Raw genomic sequence first — 19,074 nt, 5'->3', positions numbered from 1 at the left:
CTGACCCTTTCCTCGCACCGCCCGGTGTTCTGCGGCTCTCGTCTGCTCCGCGAAACTTAGATTGTATGCGGAAGCATTGGAATCTAGGGGGTGCTCAGGTTTCTTGCTTGGTTTGATGGTGTGGGAAGAGTTGGCATCTGCGCATCCCTTTGGGAATGTACTAAATTCATCTTGAAAGTCAAGCTTTTTGCTCTCTGCTATTGCACATGCTAGGCGCTGGGAGGCGATGAGCGACTGAGCACAAAGCCTGTTGCTGCCCTAATGGCAGAGCCAGATCCGGTTAAATCAATGGCAAAAGCGCCATGGGGGAAGTTAGACATGAAGGTCTTCGACCTCCTTTCCCCAAGCGGCGTCCAAGCTTTGGACTGACTGTGATGTTGAGCTATGGAAGACAAAGCCCTGAATTTGGGGTTGGGGCAGGACTGGACAATTTAGGGGGCCTGGTTCTAGTCTACCCACCAGCTGTGTAGACATGGATTCGTCCTTTGGGTCTGCAAAAGGAGGGGCAGTTATTTCCTAAAATCCTTTTTTCCCATCGCAGAGCAGTGGTTCTCAATGCCAGGAGAGCCAACATCCACTTTGCAATGTCTTCTCTGTCCAGAAATGAAGAAATGAATTTCAAAGATGATATGACTAATCTACATACATCATTTAAAAATGCAAATAGGCCTGGGATACAAAATGCATTATGTCTGTAATCTCAGCATTTCGGGAGGCCAAGGCAGGAGGATTTCTTGAGCCCAGGAGTTTCAGACCAGCCTGAGCAACATAGTGAGACCTTGTCTCTACAATAATAAAAATAAAAAATTAGCCAGATGTGGTGGTACCTGCCTGTAGTCCCAGCTACTGGGGAGGCTAAGGTAGGAGGATTGCTTGAGCCCAGAAGGTCGAGGCTGCGATGAGCTGTGATCAAGCCATGCACTCCAGCATGGGCAGCAGAGCAAGATCTTGTCTCAAAAAAACAAACCAAACAACAACATCAAAACCAAGGAAAGCTAACATAATTTTTTAAAAGGAAACAAAAAGATAAATTATAATAAAACATGATGTCTTTCAATATATAAATGTTCAGGCAAGACTTACCAGAAGACATAAATGAAATAGGCAGATTGCTTGCACCCACACATCATATATGTTTGAATTTAAAAGAAATAGAAGACGAGCCATTCTACGCAAAAACAAAAATCACACACATGCAAGAAAATGAAAGAGTAGCAGGAAGTGAACATAGAATAAAAACTGTTAGATAAGGAATAACAGACCAGACGTACTTGCATATGATGAGAAGGAAAGCATCTTAATTGAAATAGGGATAACATAGCAAGGCAAATTAGAGAGCACAAGGTGGAGATAATATAGAAGTATGATGTGCATGCAAAGGAACTGAGTCTTATGTATGTGTGTATTGTCAAAATAGCTCCCATGGAATGGGGTCGCCATAGAGTACCACAGACACATCAACCTCTGTCTTGAAACATATCAGCGTTGAGGTAAAATTCAGTCTCTGGGATCTTAAAGGGCCTTAGAGATCACATATTTCCAATGGGCAATGGGGGATAGAGGATGGATTGGGAAAAGAAAAGAAGATAAAAGTGGTTTAGAGCAATTGCATGTGGACACCTGGGACAGTGTTGTAACGACAGGACACAACATTTCCACACATAATTATGACAACATAGGATCCTTGGGCTGCAAAAAAACTTTAAACATATAAAGGATGGCAATAATATGAAATAAACTCTAAAAACTTTTATTAAGGAAACTCAGTGAGATCTTCTGCATCTCAAGTGTCTCTGATTTCATGTTTGGTTCTCTCACATCTCCTCTGTTAAATATTTTCAGTCAATTTCTTTGCTTATTCAGTATCACCTACTGATTGGAACTGTTTTCAATCAAACACGTAGTAGCTGAAATCTTATAATCCTTTGTGTAGACAATGCATGGAGTAGATTATTCAATAATTTTGAGACAATGTCTTTATTCCTTTTAAGCTTCTGCTCCATAATAACCATCTCCTAACTTTCTGAGTGTTCATGAAATTTATTTTTAAAAGCTTACAAAACCTTTTGGTATTGCTGTCAATTGAAGTATGACCAACTTTTACTGGTAGTGGGTTTAGTTCAGTTGTACATTCGAAAGTTGTGCAGGATGTGGGACAATTCTTTGTTTTGGAAATCTGTCCTGTGCACTGCAGTTACGAAATGCAGTAAGAGTTTTGCACCTTGTGACTGAGACAACCAAATGCCCCTAGGGGCCAGAATCATCCCTGTTGAAATCATTGGTAGGTTAAGAGCTTCATCCTAGCTTCGTGAAGCCTTGGGCATTTTATTTATCCTTTCTGTGTCTCAGCTTCTTGGATAATTATAGTACCAATGACTGACATACAGGATGAGGATTCGTGAGTAAATGCATGTGAAGTGCATAGAACCAGGTACCTGGCACATGGTAAGCACTTAATGAACCACTGTTATTCCTGTTACTGTACAGTTATAATAATTACTATTGTTATTAATGTTATTATTAGTATACTGTTAATATGCTTTATATGAAAGACTTCTACTGTCATCTCAAATTGTGGTGCTAAACCACTCCCACAGGTGTATAAAATAGCAGCTGGGGATGCCCCTCCCTGCCCCCACCCCCAGCCGTGGAACCCACCTGTGAGCTCAGGAGAATTAAACGCTCATGATACTGGGCCCTCCTGGCCTGATTCTCTGGGTACTGGAGCCCCAGAGGGGCTGTCCACAACTCATCCTTCTGGAGAGGGACCTTCATAGGGACAACCCCAGGAAGGGGTATGCGGGCCCTGGAGGGCTGGTGCTAGTCCTCGACCCATGGCAGTCTCATGACCCTGCCATGATGAGAAAGGTGTGGGGTAGTGCAGTTACTCCCTGGGCTGGAGGCATAGAACTGGCAGGGGAGGGACACCTCAGGGATGGCACGGGCCCTGGTGATGTCTTCCAGCAAAGGCTATAGAGCTAGTAAAGGAGGGGTCCTGGAAAACCTTCTCCCTCTTCCCACATCAGGCCCCTGCAGGTGGCCAGGGAGCCTTTGCAACATCACCACTTCCACTTCCTCACATTTGGAAGTGAATTTGAGTTTTCGAAGTGATTTTCATCCATTTTCTCATTTGCCTTTCTTGAAAATTCCATAAGATGGTGGTTAATATACCCATTTTCTGGACGAGGGAACTGAGACTCAAGAATTTAATGACTTGTCCAAATCTTCATGCAGCCAGCAAGGAGCATGTTGCTAGGGGCAGGAATTGAGGATGACATGCCACCTTCTCTCATCGGTCTCAGTAACGAGGTGAGGCTCGGGATGAGGAGGGGGACGTGGCGTGGCCCCAGTTCCCTGGCAGCAGCAGGGTCTGAGGCTTGGCTGCCTGCCTGACCCTGTCGTGCCTCTCTTCAAGAATAAATAAATGATCACGCAGTTACACAGCTCAGCTCCTTGAAGGGCATTCTGCTATTGCATTTTCATTTACATTTCTCAGCTACTGCCCCGTTTTTACAAATCCCAACCTGGCTTGATCTGGTAGGGGATGGAGCAGGCACCAGCTGGCATCATCTCTTGAAAGGAGGAGGCAGCCCTTGTCGGTGGATGCCGTGATGCCTGGTGGTGCTCTGTGGTCTCACATTCCACCTTCTCCCCAAGCCCTTGCCACTGGCTCTGGCTCTGGCTCAGATGGAGGCTGCAGATAAAGGCTCAGCCCCCCGGAAAGTGACGAGTTCTCCAGTATGCATCCCCCTACCCCAGCCTCTGATGCAGGCCCTCCCCCAGAGCCTACATCTGGTCACAACTCTCCCGGGTTCACAAAGGACATCATCCTGGGGATGGGACAAAATCCAAAATAGAGTCAAATTTAAAGAATGACCTCCCCTGTACTAGCCCTTAGAAATGGGAACAGGTGTCCAGAATTCAGCTTCAGCCATGAAAGCCAAGCCGATGCAAGATCAGGAGTTAGAGGAAGCTTTCTTTCTCATCTCTCCTTCTCGCTTTTTCTTGAGCCATCCCTCCCTCGGACAACATGCAGAAGCCCAGCTGAGCCTGCCAGTCTCCCAGGCGCACCTCTTCTCTTCCACTACCCACCCCACAAAATTCACCAGGCTTCTTGACTCTTGTTCCCCACAGTAAGATTCCAAATTGAGAAGCACTGGTAAAGCCCTTCACACAGACTGTCAATACCTGATAACCACAAAACACCAGCCAAGAGAAATAAACCAAAGGGATGGAGGCAGGATGATAACTGGGGTGGTCTCATACCTCCCACCAAATTATACACCTTCTTGTAAAGCAGCAATATAGCGCATTGTGTAGTAATCAAGAAAGGCTGGGAATTCATTTTCTTCTCCTGCTGTCCTATCCTTTGTCTGAGTCAAACCAAGGGAAGGTGCCAGGGCCTGAAGCATCTGATACTGCCATTATACAGAACCTTGGGACAAACCCTGATCTGGGGTCACCTGAACTGAAATGATGATGCTGGTGTTGGCAGTATACCCTCGCTTCCCCAGCTCCTGGGGATGGAGGCCAAAAAGTGCAGGCTGAGGCACAGGGGAGGAAGGAGCATATGTTTTGCACCCAGCCTACCTCCCAGCCCCCATTCCCCTTTCCTGCCAACCCCACGACCCCACAAGCACCACAAGGGCAGACACAGAGTAGGAGACACATACCACATGTACAAACCATTCATTTTATTTCCTGTATTGGGTTTATACAAACTTGCAAGATACAAATGCAGAACTCACTGGGATTCTTCAGTACCTAAATCTAAAAAGAATGCTGCTGAAAGGAGGAAGCAAACTCTCACCTGTTTCAGTCAGGCCATCCCCTCCTCCTGGGGAGGGGGCTCATCGGCTAGAAAGATGCTAAGGGGATGCTACAGCTGTTTGTCCCCTGACAGAGATTCCATCTATCTAACCTTCACCCTTCTTCTAAGGCCACTTTTATACTAAATAAAGACACTGAGATAATAAATTTCCTTGTACGGTTTATTGTCTAATACTAGCAAATCAAATTGGCCCCAATATGTGCATAAATAGATATATATGTGTGTGTGTGTGTGTGTATATATATATGTGTGTGTGTGTATATAATATTTTTTCTTAGTTTTAAGAGCTGCCAGGTAGAGGGTGCCTAAAGGGGAAAGGAATTGGTTCCCTCTTGCTGTAGCCAGCCCTGCCCAAGAACATGCCTCTCCCAAAGGCCGGAGAGCAAGTGTGCCACTTGTGACCTTAGAAGATCTTCAAAGTGACAGTAGCAGTATCTGATTGCAGCCTCTTGGTTATTGATCATGGAGGTAATGTGCTCATTGAGAAGGCCCTGGATGAAGAATCAGAGCTTCCCCAGGTGGGTCACTTAGCCCTGGACCCCCATCTGGGCTCTGTTCATTCAGAGCAGGATGTTCTAGGCTGGCGACAGGGTGTCAGTAAATGCCCCAGGTGGGAGGCCAGGCTTCAAACGCTGGCCAGGAGCTCTGCTCTAGATTCCCAAGCCCTTGATTTCAGATCTAGACAAAGACTTCCATCCTGCCCAAATCCTTGCAAGGCCAGAGACCCTTTGCCCACTTTGATGGTTGACAAAGGCTAAGCAGTTTGGAAGGCTGAGCTGGCTTAGTTCGGTGTCCCAGTGGCAGCCTGCTGGGGTAAAGTCCCGGGGGTTTCTTGGGTGAGGTTGAGATGCCACCTTGTCTGTAGGACCCTCCTCGGCCCAGAGGCTGATTTCACAGTCTGGATGCCAGACTGAGGTACCATGCCTTTGGTACAGTTCCCAGAGAGAAAGGTTGCAGAGGGGGGATGTCATAGATGTGACCCAGGCCAGAGAGGGATCAAGTGACAAGGAGTGTGACAAGCCCAAGGAACTTGTATGTGTCTGTGCTAAAGGGCCAGGGATGGCCCAGAGGATCCCAAGCCGCCTCCTCTGGGCTTCGCACCGTCTCGTAGACTGACATCCTTAGTGCTGTTTGGCATAGGCTGCCATTATGCTGTCTGCTCTTTCCAGCAGGCTGATGAAGAGGGGTAGTCTAGCAGTCCATCTGGGGTGCATGCCTGCATGGGTCTCCTTTGTGCATACAACTGCAAACAGTTCCTTCCAGATGATTCACGCCTGACAACCGCAGAGGGTCATCAGGAGCGGCCAGTGTCATCAAATCCTTAGGCCAGGACTTCCGAGGGAATGCCCTCCCCTGGCAAGATGCTTTCTGGGTGAACTCTGGGGACCAGCCCTTTCCTGACTGGGGAATACGATGGAAGGAAGCCACTGTGGCAGAGGGAAGGGTACAGGGTTGGGACCTAAAGGCAGTTACCCCGTCTCCTCACCTCATTTGCCAATTCCATTCAGACATTGCACAATTTGAAAATAGATTTGCTTTTTTTAAACAAAAGCATAAAATAGATCTGTCTTAAAATAAGTCTTTCCTCTCCCCTTCTTTGGATCAAAAAGGCAAGGGGTATGGCCTTGATATGCTAGGAATGATGTGGAAAATAAGGGAGAGAAAAACAGGCCTGGGCAGGAACTGTAGGAAAAGATCAGACATCCAAACAAATATATTACATATATAGATCTATAATATGTATAATCTCCATAAAACATATATTAAGGCATGTAAAGCAACATAAAGAGCCAGCTTTATGAAATAAGAGGTGAGAGAGAGGTGGCAGAGGTGCAGACATTATTTCTTGGTATTTTACATGTATTTCTAAAAAATATTACTTTAAAAAAAAAAAAAGAGAGACGGACAAAGTGGCAGGCATGGAAGGCCCTGAAAAATCTGTTTCCTGTGGAGGGAGAAAGGCTTGGGAGAAAGAGAGAGAGAGGAGATGACCTGGGAGCCAATCTCACCTGCCAGTCTGCAGGGGAGAAAGAGCAGGTTTGGGTGCTTGAACTGTGAAGGTGGGAAATACAGCCAAGGGTCACGTTTAAAAAACCTGCTAGAAGTGAAGATCGGTGGAATCCTCCCAGGCTGTAATCCCTCAGAAACATGAGAATATCCTAAGCACCTAGAACAGTGCCTGGTACATAAAAGGTGCTCAATAAATATTTGTTGAGTAAATTGTCATCTTTACTTGCATATGAACCAGTAACTGTCCCAGCCATGAAGGAGCGGAGAGGAATTAGTAGGTGTTCTTGGGACCGCTGGAAGTCAGGCTGAAGCCTCTGAGCGGCAACTCTAGCAGAGAGAAGGCGGAGGGGCCACGGCGTCTTCAGCTTCCCTCCTTCCTCCTCTCTGGTGGGTGGAGCTGAGGAAGAATGCGTTTGCTTTTCTGTGTCTCCCCCACTGCCCTCCCTGGGCAGGTGGATCATGAGAGGGCCTAGCCTCAGCCAGTCCTCGTCTGGGATGCCTGGGATAGGGGGATAGGCCTCCCAGATTAAGGCCTCATCCCCCCTCCTCAAGGCGTACTCTCAGCTGGCCCACTGCACATTCCAGGGGGAACAGGGCAAGAAATATCACGGAACTGGGTAGGTAAGGCCCCAAGGCTGACCACACCCTACATAAGACACGTCCTTCTCTCTGCCCCTTACCCCAGGATGGGGAGGCAGACACCAGGAGCAGACCTACCAACAGCCATCTCCCAGGCAGTCGCTACTCAACCCCCTTCACCCAGATCCCCACACTAAGCATCTCCACTGAGGCTGCCATGTGCTCCACTGGTGGGTCCTCCTGGGGATGAGGTGGGAGGAGCAGAGGAGACAGTCTGGCACTGCACTGGGCACTAACCTAAAGCTCCACCCGGGGAAACCAATCTGATACCCCCTTTCCATCTCCCTCCTTCCTGCTTGACTTGCCAGTGTGTCCTGCTGCTTCCCCCTCCTTCCACTCTGAGGATCTCTCTCTCCCTCTCTCTCTCTCTCTCTCTCTCTCTCTGTCTCTTTCTCTCTGCTACCCTTCCCAACCTGCCCTCAGACACTGCACAGACCTGCTGTTCTCTAGCCACAGCCAGCACTATTCCCTCTGGGAGCCAATAGCCTCTCCCCATCTCTCATCACCTTGTCTTTGGCTCAAGCAGGGTGGTCAGTCTCCACTGGACCCCAGCGAGCACCCATAAGCAAAGCACTGGGTTTGTGTCAAAGCCCTGGGTCCAGCTGAGGCAGCAGGGTGGGGCTGAAGAGGATAGGGAGGATGACAAGTGCTGTCCTCGGTGTCAGGCTGGCTCCAGAGGCAGTGTCCATCTCCTCTTCACCTCTAGTCCTCACATAAGATAGCCACAGGTGTGTTCTCCACCATGGCATGTCCCCCATCAGGGAATGTTCCACTGGAGTCACCACAACCCCAGCCAGGGCAAGGCTGAGGCTCCCTGTGACTTGGACATTAAAGAGGATCGTGCTCCCCACTGTCATCTCAGGCCCTGGCCCAGGACCACGGTGTGAGTGGTGAGGGCTTCAGGACTAGGCATGGTGGGTGTGTGGACACTGAGGTATCCACGGTCCTCTCGGCAGCAGCCCATGGCCCCAGCCTGGCTCCCTGCGGCATTCCCATGGGAGTGCAGGGGCAGGGGGCCAGGGTGGGGAGCCAGGACCTCAGGTGGGCAGAGGACGGCTTCAGAATGTGGCTCTGTGGAGCTTCACAGCATTGGCCTCAGCCAGGGCTTGCACTGGAGAAAAAAGAAATGGAGTGAGAAGAGTGCTGCACAGAGGAGCAAGGACTCCAGCCAACCTTCCCAGGAGAAAGAAGCCTCATCCTGCAAAAACCTGGCAGAAACCCACTCCAGTCCCTCAGTCCTGAGAGGAGAACAAAGGAAAGGAAGTCAGTGTTATTTTCTACTTGACTGAGAGTGAGCGGCTGTGGGCTAGGGGCAAGGGAAGGGTTCACAGCCTTTGGCTGGAGTTGTCAATGTTATTTTAATTTACAGTAAGATCTGGGAGTGGAGAAACAGCTTCTGAGGGCTTCTGAAGGTTCTGGATCTGTGTATCTCAACAGATGGAAAGCTTGTCAGCAGACAGGAGGCACAGGGGTGGGGTGTCAGGGAAGAGCCTTCCCTGAGAGCAGACGGGTGAGGTCTCGGCTCCATTCCCTGCCTGCTTCTGGAGAAGCAAAGGCCATTGGCATCACAACATCCAAGAAGCGGCCCTGCCAGCTGGCTCCAGCCCAGCACCGCGTGGGGAAGCTGGATGGACGGATGGACGATGGATGGATGGATGGATGGATGGATGGATGGATGGATGGATGGATGGATAGTGGGGAGGAGCGGCACAAGGCACTGGGGTAGGGGAGAAGCAATACCAAAATGAGAGGGCATAGATGGCTCAATGGGGGTGAAGGAAGGGGCCCCACTACCCAGGTGGATGAAATACAGTAGAAAAGTGCTTACGTCAGAGCTCAGACCCGCATGGTATGGCTGCTGTCGGCGCCCCGCGGGGATTCAGACGACAGGGGGTTTGCTGGAGGAGCCGGGGAAGCAGGGGAGGTGGGAGGGCTTGGGGTGGCACATTGCACTGGAAACAGAAATGAACAGGGAGGTGAATGGGGGTGGGTGGGGGAGGAGGGTGGGCACCCAGAGCAAGCGAGGCCCTCCCCAGGCAGGGAGTGAGGCAGGGAGGCAAGCAAAGAGAGAGCACTGAGCTTGGAGCTTGCTCAAGCTAGGCCAAGCTGTCCTCATTCCCAGGGCGTCGTGGAGGAGAGTGTGAGGCTCCAGAGGAGACCTGGCCGAATCTAGGCTCTGCTGAGAACCAGTGTGACTGTGGGTAAGGCCAGGCCCTCTCTGGGCCAAGGGCTCCCCTCCCATCCACACAATGGGGAGATTCACACACCTCTCCACTACTGTGCAGACAGAACCAGGGAGTGGTACTTTATATACGGCAGTGTCACTAATGATAATGATTAATAGTGCAGTAAAATCACACTAATCCAAACCATCTGGCCCCATTTAATGAACAGAAGTGAAGTGACCACCATGTTAATCAATGCCATAAAAACAGAGGTTTCTGATAAACTTAAAGGGAGTTCTGTCAACTTGGCACAGTCAAGGGCTCGGAAACATGTTCCCTGCTAACACTTGAGACCCCCTTTTCATCAGTCCAGTAAAGGCAAACTTCGGTCCACTCCTGAGCAAATCGAGACAAGCCTGAAATGAGGTTTGAATTAATGAGATTTTACTCTATTATCATTATTATTCCATGTTAAGAATAGCAAAGTGGAAGGACAATGAGAAGGGGAGATTTATTACTGGGGACAAGCTCTATGCAGTCTCCAGACCCTTATGCATCCTCACTGTAGCCACGAGGCAGGAGGATGGCAGAGACAACATCCTCACTCAGGCTCAGAAAGGAACCAGACCTCAGCCAGTGTCACACTGCATTTCCACCGAGAGAGGGGTCTCAACATTGAACTTCCCAGTCCCTCGTCCCCCACCCTACCCTGGACCTCATCACCTTCCCTGCAGTCTGTGCAAGAGAAAGAGCCAAGGTGGCTACTGTCGTTATATATCTAATACACCTACATGTGCATAGAACATATGTAGTTCTCGCATGGATGTGAAGTTTTCTGCCTATACACAATACAAAGTTTGTGTATGGGATCTGGCAAGTCCATATCATTACACTCATCGCACACAGCTCACATAAGCGAATTTGTGTACTTCCAAGCCTGTGCCCTTCCACATGACCCAACACTTGTAACTTCATGTGCAAATACACTCACAAACACTTTCAAACACACATTCATGTGCATGGCCACATCACTGACCCAACGCTTAGTCATCTAGCAGTCTCAACTTCTAAAACAGCCAAGAAACCAAAAGCGAAGCAAAAGATATCTCCAGGAAGCCGACATAGAGGTTACAGCCCACAGGACATGCAGTGAGGCTCTCAGAATTTACTCATAGGGACCCCTTGGAGTCCAGTTACTCTTATTTATACACAATTCTAATAGGTGTTGACTCGCTGGGTTTCTAGCCCAGGGGAGATTAGAAACAGGAAAATTCAAAGAGACAGAGGAATTGGGAGGTCCACTGACATCTGTAAGAAAGCACAACTGAGGAGAGAAAATGTTTTGTAAAAAGCAGACACAACAGCTTTAAAAGAGTGACAGTTTGGGAACATTTAGCATAGCTACAAACAGATCGATGTCCATTGTGGCCCTAAGGGCATTCCTTTAACAGAGATCGGCAAAATAAAGATATTTATAATGATAATACATGAGCAAGAAAAGGTCATATGTAAACAGAACTTTGTTAAGAAGGCAGAAAAATACTAAATATATATTAGAAACATATCCATCAAAATAGTTAAGATTTGCATATGCTGCAGATGTGAATCATACAGATGTGATATTATAATGTGTGCAATCACAAGTACCACATGCGTGCAGAAATGATCAGTCACACATACTCACATTCATGACACTGTACTTTCTCCCAGTCGGTGCACACAGACATAAGTTCACAATATTGCAACGTACACACTGTACACAACATATACACAAATATGCTTTATCATTTCCCATACTGCAGAAAAGCCAATCACACATAAATACATGCATTCATAAACACCGCCTCCACCAATGTATTGTACACTCACATACATGTACATTTATGCTCCAACAGCTTACCATATACCACCTGGATTCATAAATAACGGGTCCCCACACAACATCCTTAGACATTTTACACAGACATACACATTCCTACATTTGTACTCAAACCTTTCCTCCACTCTCACACTGCACACTTGAATACACACAAATAAATGCATGTATCTACAAACATGACCAGATCCAGACACCGCACATGATATTTGCGCCACATGTACGAACTCAAAAAATGCCATAACTTCCACATATTACATACCTGAGTCTGCACGCACCGGGTGGATTTGTAAGCATAACAGCATTCCTCACTGATTACTCTGTCCGTGCCACACACCACACGCAGGCACCGAACTCTACTCGCTGTACCCGCTGCACGCTGTGCTCGTGACCTGTGCCCAGCACTGCCACACACACAGTGTCCCGGGTGTGAACCTGTGCCCACACAGTGCATGCCCAGGAGCAGCCTTGCTGTGCCTGGCAGAGCTGTAGCTCCGGGGAGCTGGGCCACAGGCCAGGGGCGGTGGGAACAGTGGGCTGAGTCTGAGGTCTGGCCCTGCCACAGCCATTTTTTAAATAGTTGGGGTTTTGGCAAAAGCAAGGTGACCGTTTGGTTTCAGCACACAGACCCTGACATGTAAGCCCATGTGTATCAGGACGGAAATCGGATAGGCCGGGTGGGTTTTGTTTTCATGGGACCTTTGGCTGAGGAACTGCAGTAGAGAGCGCCAGGGGCTGGGGTTGGGGCAGAGCAAGGTTTTTAAACCAGCCTTGTCTCTCTAACCCCTTGAAACAGGAAGTTGCCTTTTGCCCAGAGCATGTGGAATCTGATCTTTGGAAGGTTCAAGTTCATTTTGCAGCTAAACTACAGGGAGGTTCAACAGAGGCCTGCTTCCTTGTGGCCAAACTGGTTTTGCTGCCTTTTGGCTGCAGGACGGGGCTCTCTGAAGCTATCACTTCTCTTCCCCTGAACTCCAGCCTAAAGACAGCCTCTCCCTGAAATACCTCCAAGGCTCTCCCTGGACACCCATTCTAAAGTCCATTACACCCTAACTGGCAGAAGGTTCTTCATTAAGGCTTACTTAAATCCTCTTTTCTGTAGCTAAAATCTGGTTTCTGAAAATATCCATATTTAAAATAATTAGCAAAACGACAAATGGTTTCTATTTCTACTTCATCTATTGCTATTTCAACTACTACTACCAGCAACACAGCGCTACTGCTACTGTCACCACTACTACGGCATGCGAGCATGTATTGAGCACTTACTGAATGCCAGGCACTGTGCTAGGTGTTTGGCACACATTATTTCCAATCCTCATACCACCAGCACTGGAGGCAGGAATTTTGATTTGAATTTCACAGATGAGGAAATGGAGCCTCAGAGCACCAGAATTTGAACCTCCTCAATCACCAACATGAAATGCCATCCCTTCCACTATGTTCTGAGCCACGGTTCTAACCTGCTCATGGCCTGGTTCTTGCCTGGGCTACTGGAATGGTGGCCTGCACACCTGCTCTCGCTCCTCTGCCAATGTCATCTCCAACCATGGCTCCCCCTTCTGAGTCATTCCTCTTAACTGTGGCCTTCAAAGCTCTCACTCTCACTCTACCTCTCTATCCTAAGCACCTTTATCCTGATGAAGGGAACAGTCTCCCAGGCTCCTTGACTTACCCACTGTCTCTCCTCTCCCTTTAACCCTCCCATTCATACAGAATCTCTTTCCTTCTTAAAAGCTCAACTACATTTTCATCTATTCTGGGATGATATCTCAGGCTGAGTAGAAGCTGACCCTGTTGATCTCAACCCTATCAGCATCTAGTCAGGACCTGGTAGCCTTTGTATCAGCGTGAAGTCAGTTCCTCATAGTCATCTTTTCTTAGCAGAAAAGTGAGTTGGATCAGTAGCCAAGGTGGAAATTGCATCGCTCTCAACTCTTTGGTTGCCCTCACCGTCTTTTCTTGGCTTCTTCCTATTTGCATGCAGCAAAAGCAGGAAATGAAAGGATACTCTGGAATACCTGGCCCTCTCCCTGCAACTGAGAAATATTTTTATCTTTCTCAGTCAAACTCAGCTATCATCTTTTCTCTGTGCCTTTCCCTGACCTGCCCAGGCAGAATGGCTCCCTATGTTCTTCATGGCCTCTGGCCATTACTCCCTAAGGTGGCTGTAAGGATCATCCTGGCTCTGAGCTCCTGGATGCAGCAACTCTGGCCCCTTTGCACCTCCCTGAGCCTAGCACAGTACCTGGTGCTCAATAGATGCTCGTCTCAACCTCAAGGAGCATCTCCTCAGCCTTGTATCTCTTTGCTACTGCCCCCCTTGTAGCAGTGCCGCGCTTCCTCCCCTAAACCTGGTCAGCTGGTTTCCCTGGCAGGGTGGAGCGAGGCCCAGCCCCTCTCACCAGACAGCATGCGGCCCCTGCGGGAGGCCTCGGTCGCCAGGGCGCAGGAGATTTCAATCCGCTTCTCCTGCTCCTGCAGCTGGCTCTCTGAGTCCTGGGGTATGTCCACAGAGTCCCCCTCGCCGATGGGCACCACGTTCTGCATACTGAAGAGGCACAGACACACAGAAATGGAGGGAGGGACAGGATGGTCCAAGTGGCTTGAGGGGGCCTGTGGACTGAGGTTGGCAGGGAGGGCCAGGGCCCCGTGAATGTGCAGTCTCTGGTTCCCAGCAAGGCTGTCCCTAGGAGTGAGTGGGACCCTGGCAAAACACAGGTTGGGACCCCTACCCTCAATGTTCTCAAATGAATTAAAAGGTTCAAGTGAGCATTTAGGGCAGCCTTGAAGGGGAAAAGAAGTCACCAGAGGGCGAGCCTTCAGTTTCGTCTTGATGGTGTGATGTGCACGAGCCTGGCAGGTCTTAGTAGCACCTGACAGCAGCATCCTTGCCTCTGCCGGTAGCTAGGCCCTGTCTGCTGCCTGGAGCCACCACCTCGATGTGCTCTCCCCTGGGGAGGCTCTGTGCCCCCAACGACTTCTAGTGGCCCAGGTGTCCTAGGTGCCAGGGTGGGCAGAGGAAGTAGAGGCTCACCCAGGCCGGTTACCTGGATTTGGCAATGAGTGTCTTGATCCTCTCCACCTTCTTCTGCTTCTCCTTCAACTCCTCAGGGCTCAGGGGAGTGTCAGGCTCCAGGTCAATGTACCGTTCAGGGATGAGGACTTTGTCTGGAGTGGAGAGCTATGGAAGGGCTGGGGTCACCACCTCTGTCCCTTCCCAGAGTCTCCCACTACAGCCCTTCCTGGCTCCACTCACCTCCTTATTGATGTCCACGTCATAATGCTGGGGCTCTAGCTCCATTTTGCGAAGCCGGGCAATTTCCTCCCGGGGTGTCTCGTAGGCTTGCCCGCCAGGCTCCTCTGCCCGCAGGGCTGCCTCCAGGTTGGAGATGTCTACCTCGTGGATGCTGCGGTGGCGGCGCACCTAGGGGACAGCAGCGTCATGATCGCACCACAGCTACCCATGCCTCCAGGCAGCTCTAGCTATGCCCTGTCCTTGTTTTCCCTTCCCAGCTCGCCTGATCTAGCTGCCACCCCACTGCTCCCACCGCACCCCACTGCAGAACTATCCTCTTTCCTTTCTGCTGGCCCAAAGCCTGCCCACCTGCTAGGCCCCAGAGGCAACATCTCATCATCTCTTGTCAGTTCTTGCTGTTCCCCATCCTGCTGTACCCTGTATTCACATTCTGTGCTGTGTATTTTGGGCAGTTGAATTAGTGTGATTTGTATTGATTTATTCTTTTTATTTTTTAAGAAACAGGGTCTTGCTGTCGCTCCAGCTGGAGTACAGTCACAATCACAGCTCACTGCAATCTCCAACTCCTGGCCTCGAGTCCTCCCATCCCAGCCCCCTTCCAAGTAGCTGGGACTATAGGCACATCTACCATGCCCAGCTACTTGTTAAACATGTTTTTATAGAGACAGGGTCTTGCTTTGTTGTCAGGCTGGTCTCAGACTCCCGGTCTCAAACAATCTTCCCACCTTGGCCTCCCAAAGTGCTAGGATTACATGCATAAGGAGCCAACCACACCCGGCTAACTTCTAATGATTTCATATTATAGAAGTTCTAATCCATCAACTAGAATGTAAGCTGTTGAGGACAGGACTTATGAGTCATAATTTTTCCATATTTCTAAAATTTAATGGAAAGAAAAGTTAAGTGATGTCTTGGGCTACATCCAGCTCTGTATTTAATAGCTGTGTAGCCCAGGAATCCTTTAATTTCTCTTGACTTTGTTTCCCCATCTGCAAAATAGGGATAATAATTCCTAACCCAATGTTCTTAAAAGGATTAAATGAAATAACATGAAAGAGATCTGTGTATTATATTGTGTCACACGATGGTGAGCTATTATGATTATCTTCATCGCAGCTAGCCCAGTGCTAGGCACAGATGAGATGCTCCAGAAATGGGCATAAGTGACAGCTATTTCTGTGTGGTGAATTCTGTACTATTCTCTATTAAGTGAATTTTGTATAATTCATTTCAACAAAAATAATTAAGGCATTCCTTTTTGTGAGTTATTTTCTTTAAACAAGAAAAAGTCAACACTTGAAGGACGCTTCTGCCGGTCGGGGAGAGGACTCTCCAGCTCTCCCAGGTGCCCAGCTTGGGTTCTTTTCCCTCTCCTTCCTCTCAAACCCCCCAGGCCCAGGCTGGCCATGCCCTGGGAGTGGGCAGTGTTGGCAGATGCCAGGCTCACGCCTGTGGGTAGCTGGGAAGGCATTACCACTTTGTAGGCTGGCCGGGGACTGGGGTCGGGGGCCGGGCTGGCCGGGAGCTGCAGGCTCCTCCGCTTTTCCTTCATGGAGCCACTCTGGTGCCGACGCATTCGGTCAATCTGCTCCTCCACGCTCATCTTAACCTTCCCCTCGCCAGGGAACACAGCACTCTTGGGGCGTTCCTGCTGCTGTGGGAAAACAGGGCTCTGACAAGTGCCTTATCCCCCACCCAGCTTTTCCATCCTGAACCCTTAACATTTACCTTCTATGGGAAGTCTGCCTGTAGTGGGCTGAAGAGTGGTCCCCAAAAGATATGTCCAAGTCCCAACCCCAGGTACCTGAGAGTGTAACCTTATTTAGAAATATGAGATCACCCTGAATTAGACTGGGCCCTAAATCCAATGGTGTGTCCTCGTAAGAGACAGAAAAGAAGATGACATACAGAGTAGAGGTGACATGAAGAGGGAGGCAGAGATCGGAGCAGTTCATTTACTCAGAAAGGAATGCCAAGGATTGCCAGCAATAACCAGAAGTTAGGAGAGAAACCTAGAACAGATTCTCCCTCAGGGCTTCCAGAAGGAGCCAACCCTGCCACCACCTGGATTTTAGACTTGCGGCTTCCACATCCATAAGAGCATGGATTTAAGCCACCCTGTGTGTGGTGATTTGTCACATCAGTCCTAGGAAACTAACACAGATTTTGGTACTGGGAAGGGGGTGCTGCTATAACACATACCTAAAAATGTGGTAGAGACTTTGTAATTGGCTAATGGGTAGAGGTTGGGAGAATTTCAAGGTATATAATAGAAAAAGCCTAGTAGATTTCCTTGAAGAGATGACTGGCAGAAATATGAACTTTAAAGATGATCTGATGAGGGCTCAGAGGAAGTGAAGAGCATAGAAAAGAAAGCTTCTATTGCCCTAGAGAATACAGTTATGCCTCGGTGTCCCAGGGGACTGGTCCTAGGATCCTGATAGATACCAAAATTCATGAATGCTCAAATCCCTGCTATAAAATGGCAAAGATGTGCATATTACCTACACATATCCTCCAGTATACTTTAAATCACCTTTAGATTACTTATAATACCTAATACAATGTAAATGCTATGTAAATAGTTGTTATCCTGTATTGTTAGGGGTTTTTTTCTTTTTTTTTTTTTTTTTCTGAGATGGGGTCTTGCTCTGTCACTCCAGCTGGAGTGCAGTGGTGCAATCATAGCTCACCACAGCCTTGAACTCCTAGGTTCAAGCAATCTTCCTGCATCAGCCTTCCAAGTATCTGGGACTACAGACACATGCCACTGCACCTGGCAAATTTTTTAATTATTATTATTTGTAGAGATGAGGTCTTGCTTTGTTGCCCAAGCTGTTTTTGAACCCTTAGCTTCCAGTAATCCTCTTGTCCCAAAGTGCTGGGATTATAGGTGTGAGCCACCACGCCTGGCCTGTATTGCTTTTTATTATTTTATTTTTACTGTTGTTTTGTTTTTTAGTATTTTTCCCCTGAATATTTGTGATCTGTGGTGGCTGAATCCATGGATGTGGAACCTGGAGATATGGAGGGCCCATTGTATATATATCATGAATGGAATGCTGGTAGAAATATGAATGTTAAAGATGCTTCTGGTAAGGTCTCAGAAGGAAATGAGAAACGTGTATTAGAAAGAGAAGAAAGGCCATCTTTATTATAAAGTGGCAGAAATGTGGATATATTGTTTTCTACTGTTGAGTGGAAACAGAACTTGAAGGCTGTGATGAACTTAGATATTTAGCTGAGGAGATTTCCAAGAAAAGTGTTGAAGGTGTGGCCTGGTTTCTCTTTGTATTTACAGGAAAATGATAGAGAAGATAAATTGAGGGAAGAACTGTTAAGCCAAGAGAAACCAGCACTTTTTTATTTGGGAGGTTCTCAGCCTACCTAGTTCACAAAGGATGCTTAAGTTAGGAAACTCATTGTAGGAAAAGTGTGCCCTAGAGAGAGGGTCAAGGATGTAGCTGGACAACATTTTGCTAAAGAGATTAGGTATGTCTCATGAACCTAATCGACCATCCCAGAAGAAGCCGGAAATAGAGATGGAGTTATCTAGAATGGATACCCTTGAAATACAAAGGGGGTCTACAAAGTTTTTGAGACTGTTATACATACAGAAACACTGCTAGCTTGTACAGAAAGGGACAGAGATAAGATGAAATGGAAAATGAAAATAACTATGAGACTTCTGGGATTCTACAGGCAGGAAATAGGCTAATAGAGCTACTTAACTACAAACACATGCTAATCTTCAAGGAAAAGCAAGAATGACTCAGAGCAAAGCCGTGGATGCAGAGGCAGGGTCCAAAGAGGCAGGCCTAGAGGCAGGGGCTGATGGAGTCTCTGTGGACCCAGAGGGCAGCGGACTGAGCCACAGAGGATTATTCTCAGGCCTTGAAACCTAATGGAATTTTCCCTGCTGGATTTCAAGCTTGCTTGGAATGGTGACCCCTTTGTTCCTTCCAATTTCTCCTTGTTGGGACAGGAATGACTTACTTTTTAAAATTCTTATTTTTTTAAATTTATTTTTTAAATAGAGATAGGGTCTCACTATGTTGCCTAGGCTGGTCTCAAACTTCTGAGCTCAAGTGATCCTCCTGCCTCAGCCTCCCAAAGTGCTGGGATTATAGGTGTAAGCCACCACACCTGGCCAGGAATGACTTACTTATGCTTGTCCTCCACCATTGTATTTTGAAAGCAGATTAATTTATTCTTTCTTTCTCTTTTTTCTTTTTTTTTTTTTTTTTTGTCTAGCTCTGTTGTCCAGGCTAAAGTGCAGTGGCATGACCACAGC

General features: G+C 48.0%; 1 protein-coding gene across 47 annotated transcripts in view; it reads right to left on the bottom strand.

Annotated features, from left to right (window-relative positions):
- Window positions 1–6,548: 6,548 nt before the first annotated feature.
- Window positions 6,549–19,074, bottom strand: part of PLEKHA6 (pleckstrin homology domain containing A6) — a 157,397-nt gene continuing 144,871 nt past the window's right edge. For 27 of the 47 annotated variants that reach the window (XM_054522426.2, XM_054522526.2, XM_054522507.2 and 24 more), the window contains 6 exons: window positions 16,255–16,434; window positions 14,781–14,948; window positions 14,572–14,705; window positions 13,927–14,072; window positions 9,309–9,432; window positions 6,549–8,591 (listed from right to left, as the gene is read on the bottom strand). In XM_054522426.2, coding sequence (XP_054378401.1) covers window positions 9,317–9,432; window positions 13,927–14,072; window positions 14,572–14,705; window positions 14,781–14,948; window positions 16,255–16,434 — 744 coding nt within the window. In that variant the 3' untranslated portion in view covers window positions 6,549–8,591; window positions 9,309–9,316. The remainder of the gene's footprint in view (window positions 8,592–9,308; window positions 9,433–13,926; window positions 14,073–14,571; window positions 14,706–14,780; window positions 14,949–16,254; window positions 16,435–19,074) is intronic. The other 20 variants (XM_063725796.1, XM_054522421.2, XM_063725766.1 and 17 more) reach the window with 6 other exon arrangements.

Source organism: Pongo abelii, chromosome 1 (genome assembly GCF_028885655.2).
Source record: "Pongo abelii isolate AG06213 chromosome 1, NHGRI_mPonAbe1-v2.0_pri, whole genome shotgun sequence".
Taxonomy (NCBI): domain Eukaryota; kingdom Metazoa; phylum Chordata; class Mammalia; order Primates; family Hominidae; genus Pongo; species Pongo abelii.
Note: the sequence above shows the minus strand (reverse complement) of the source record. Positions and strands in the feature narration are given on the sequence as shown.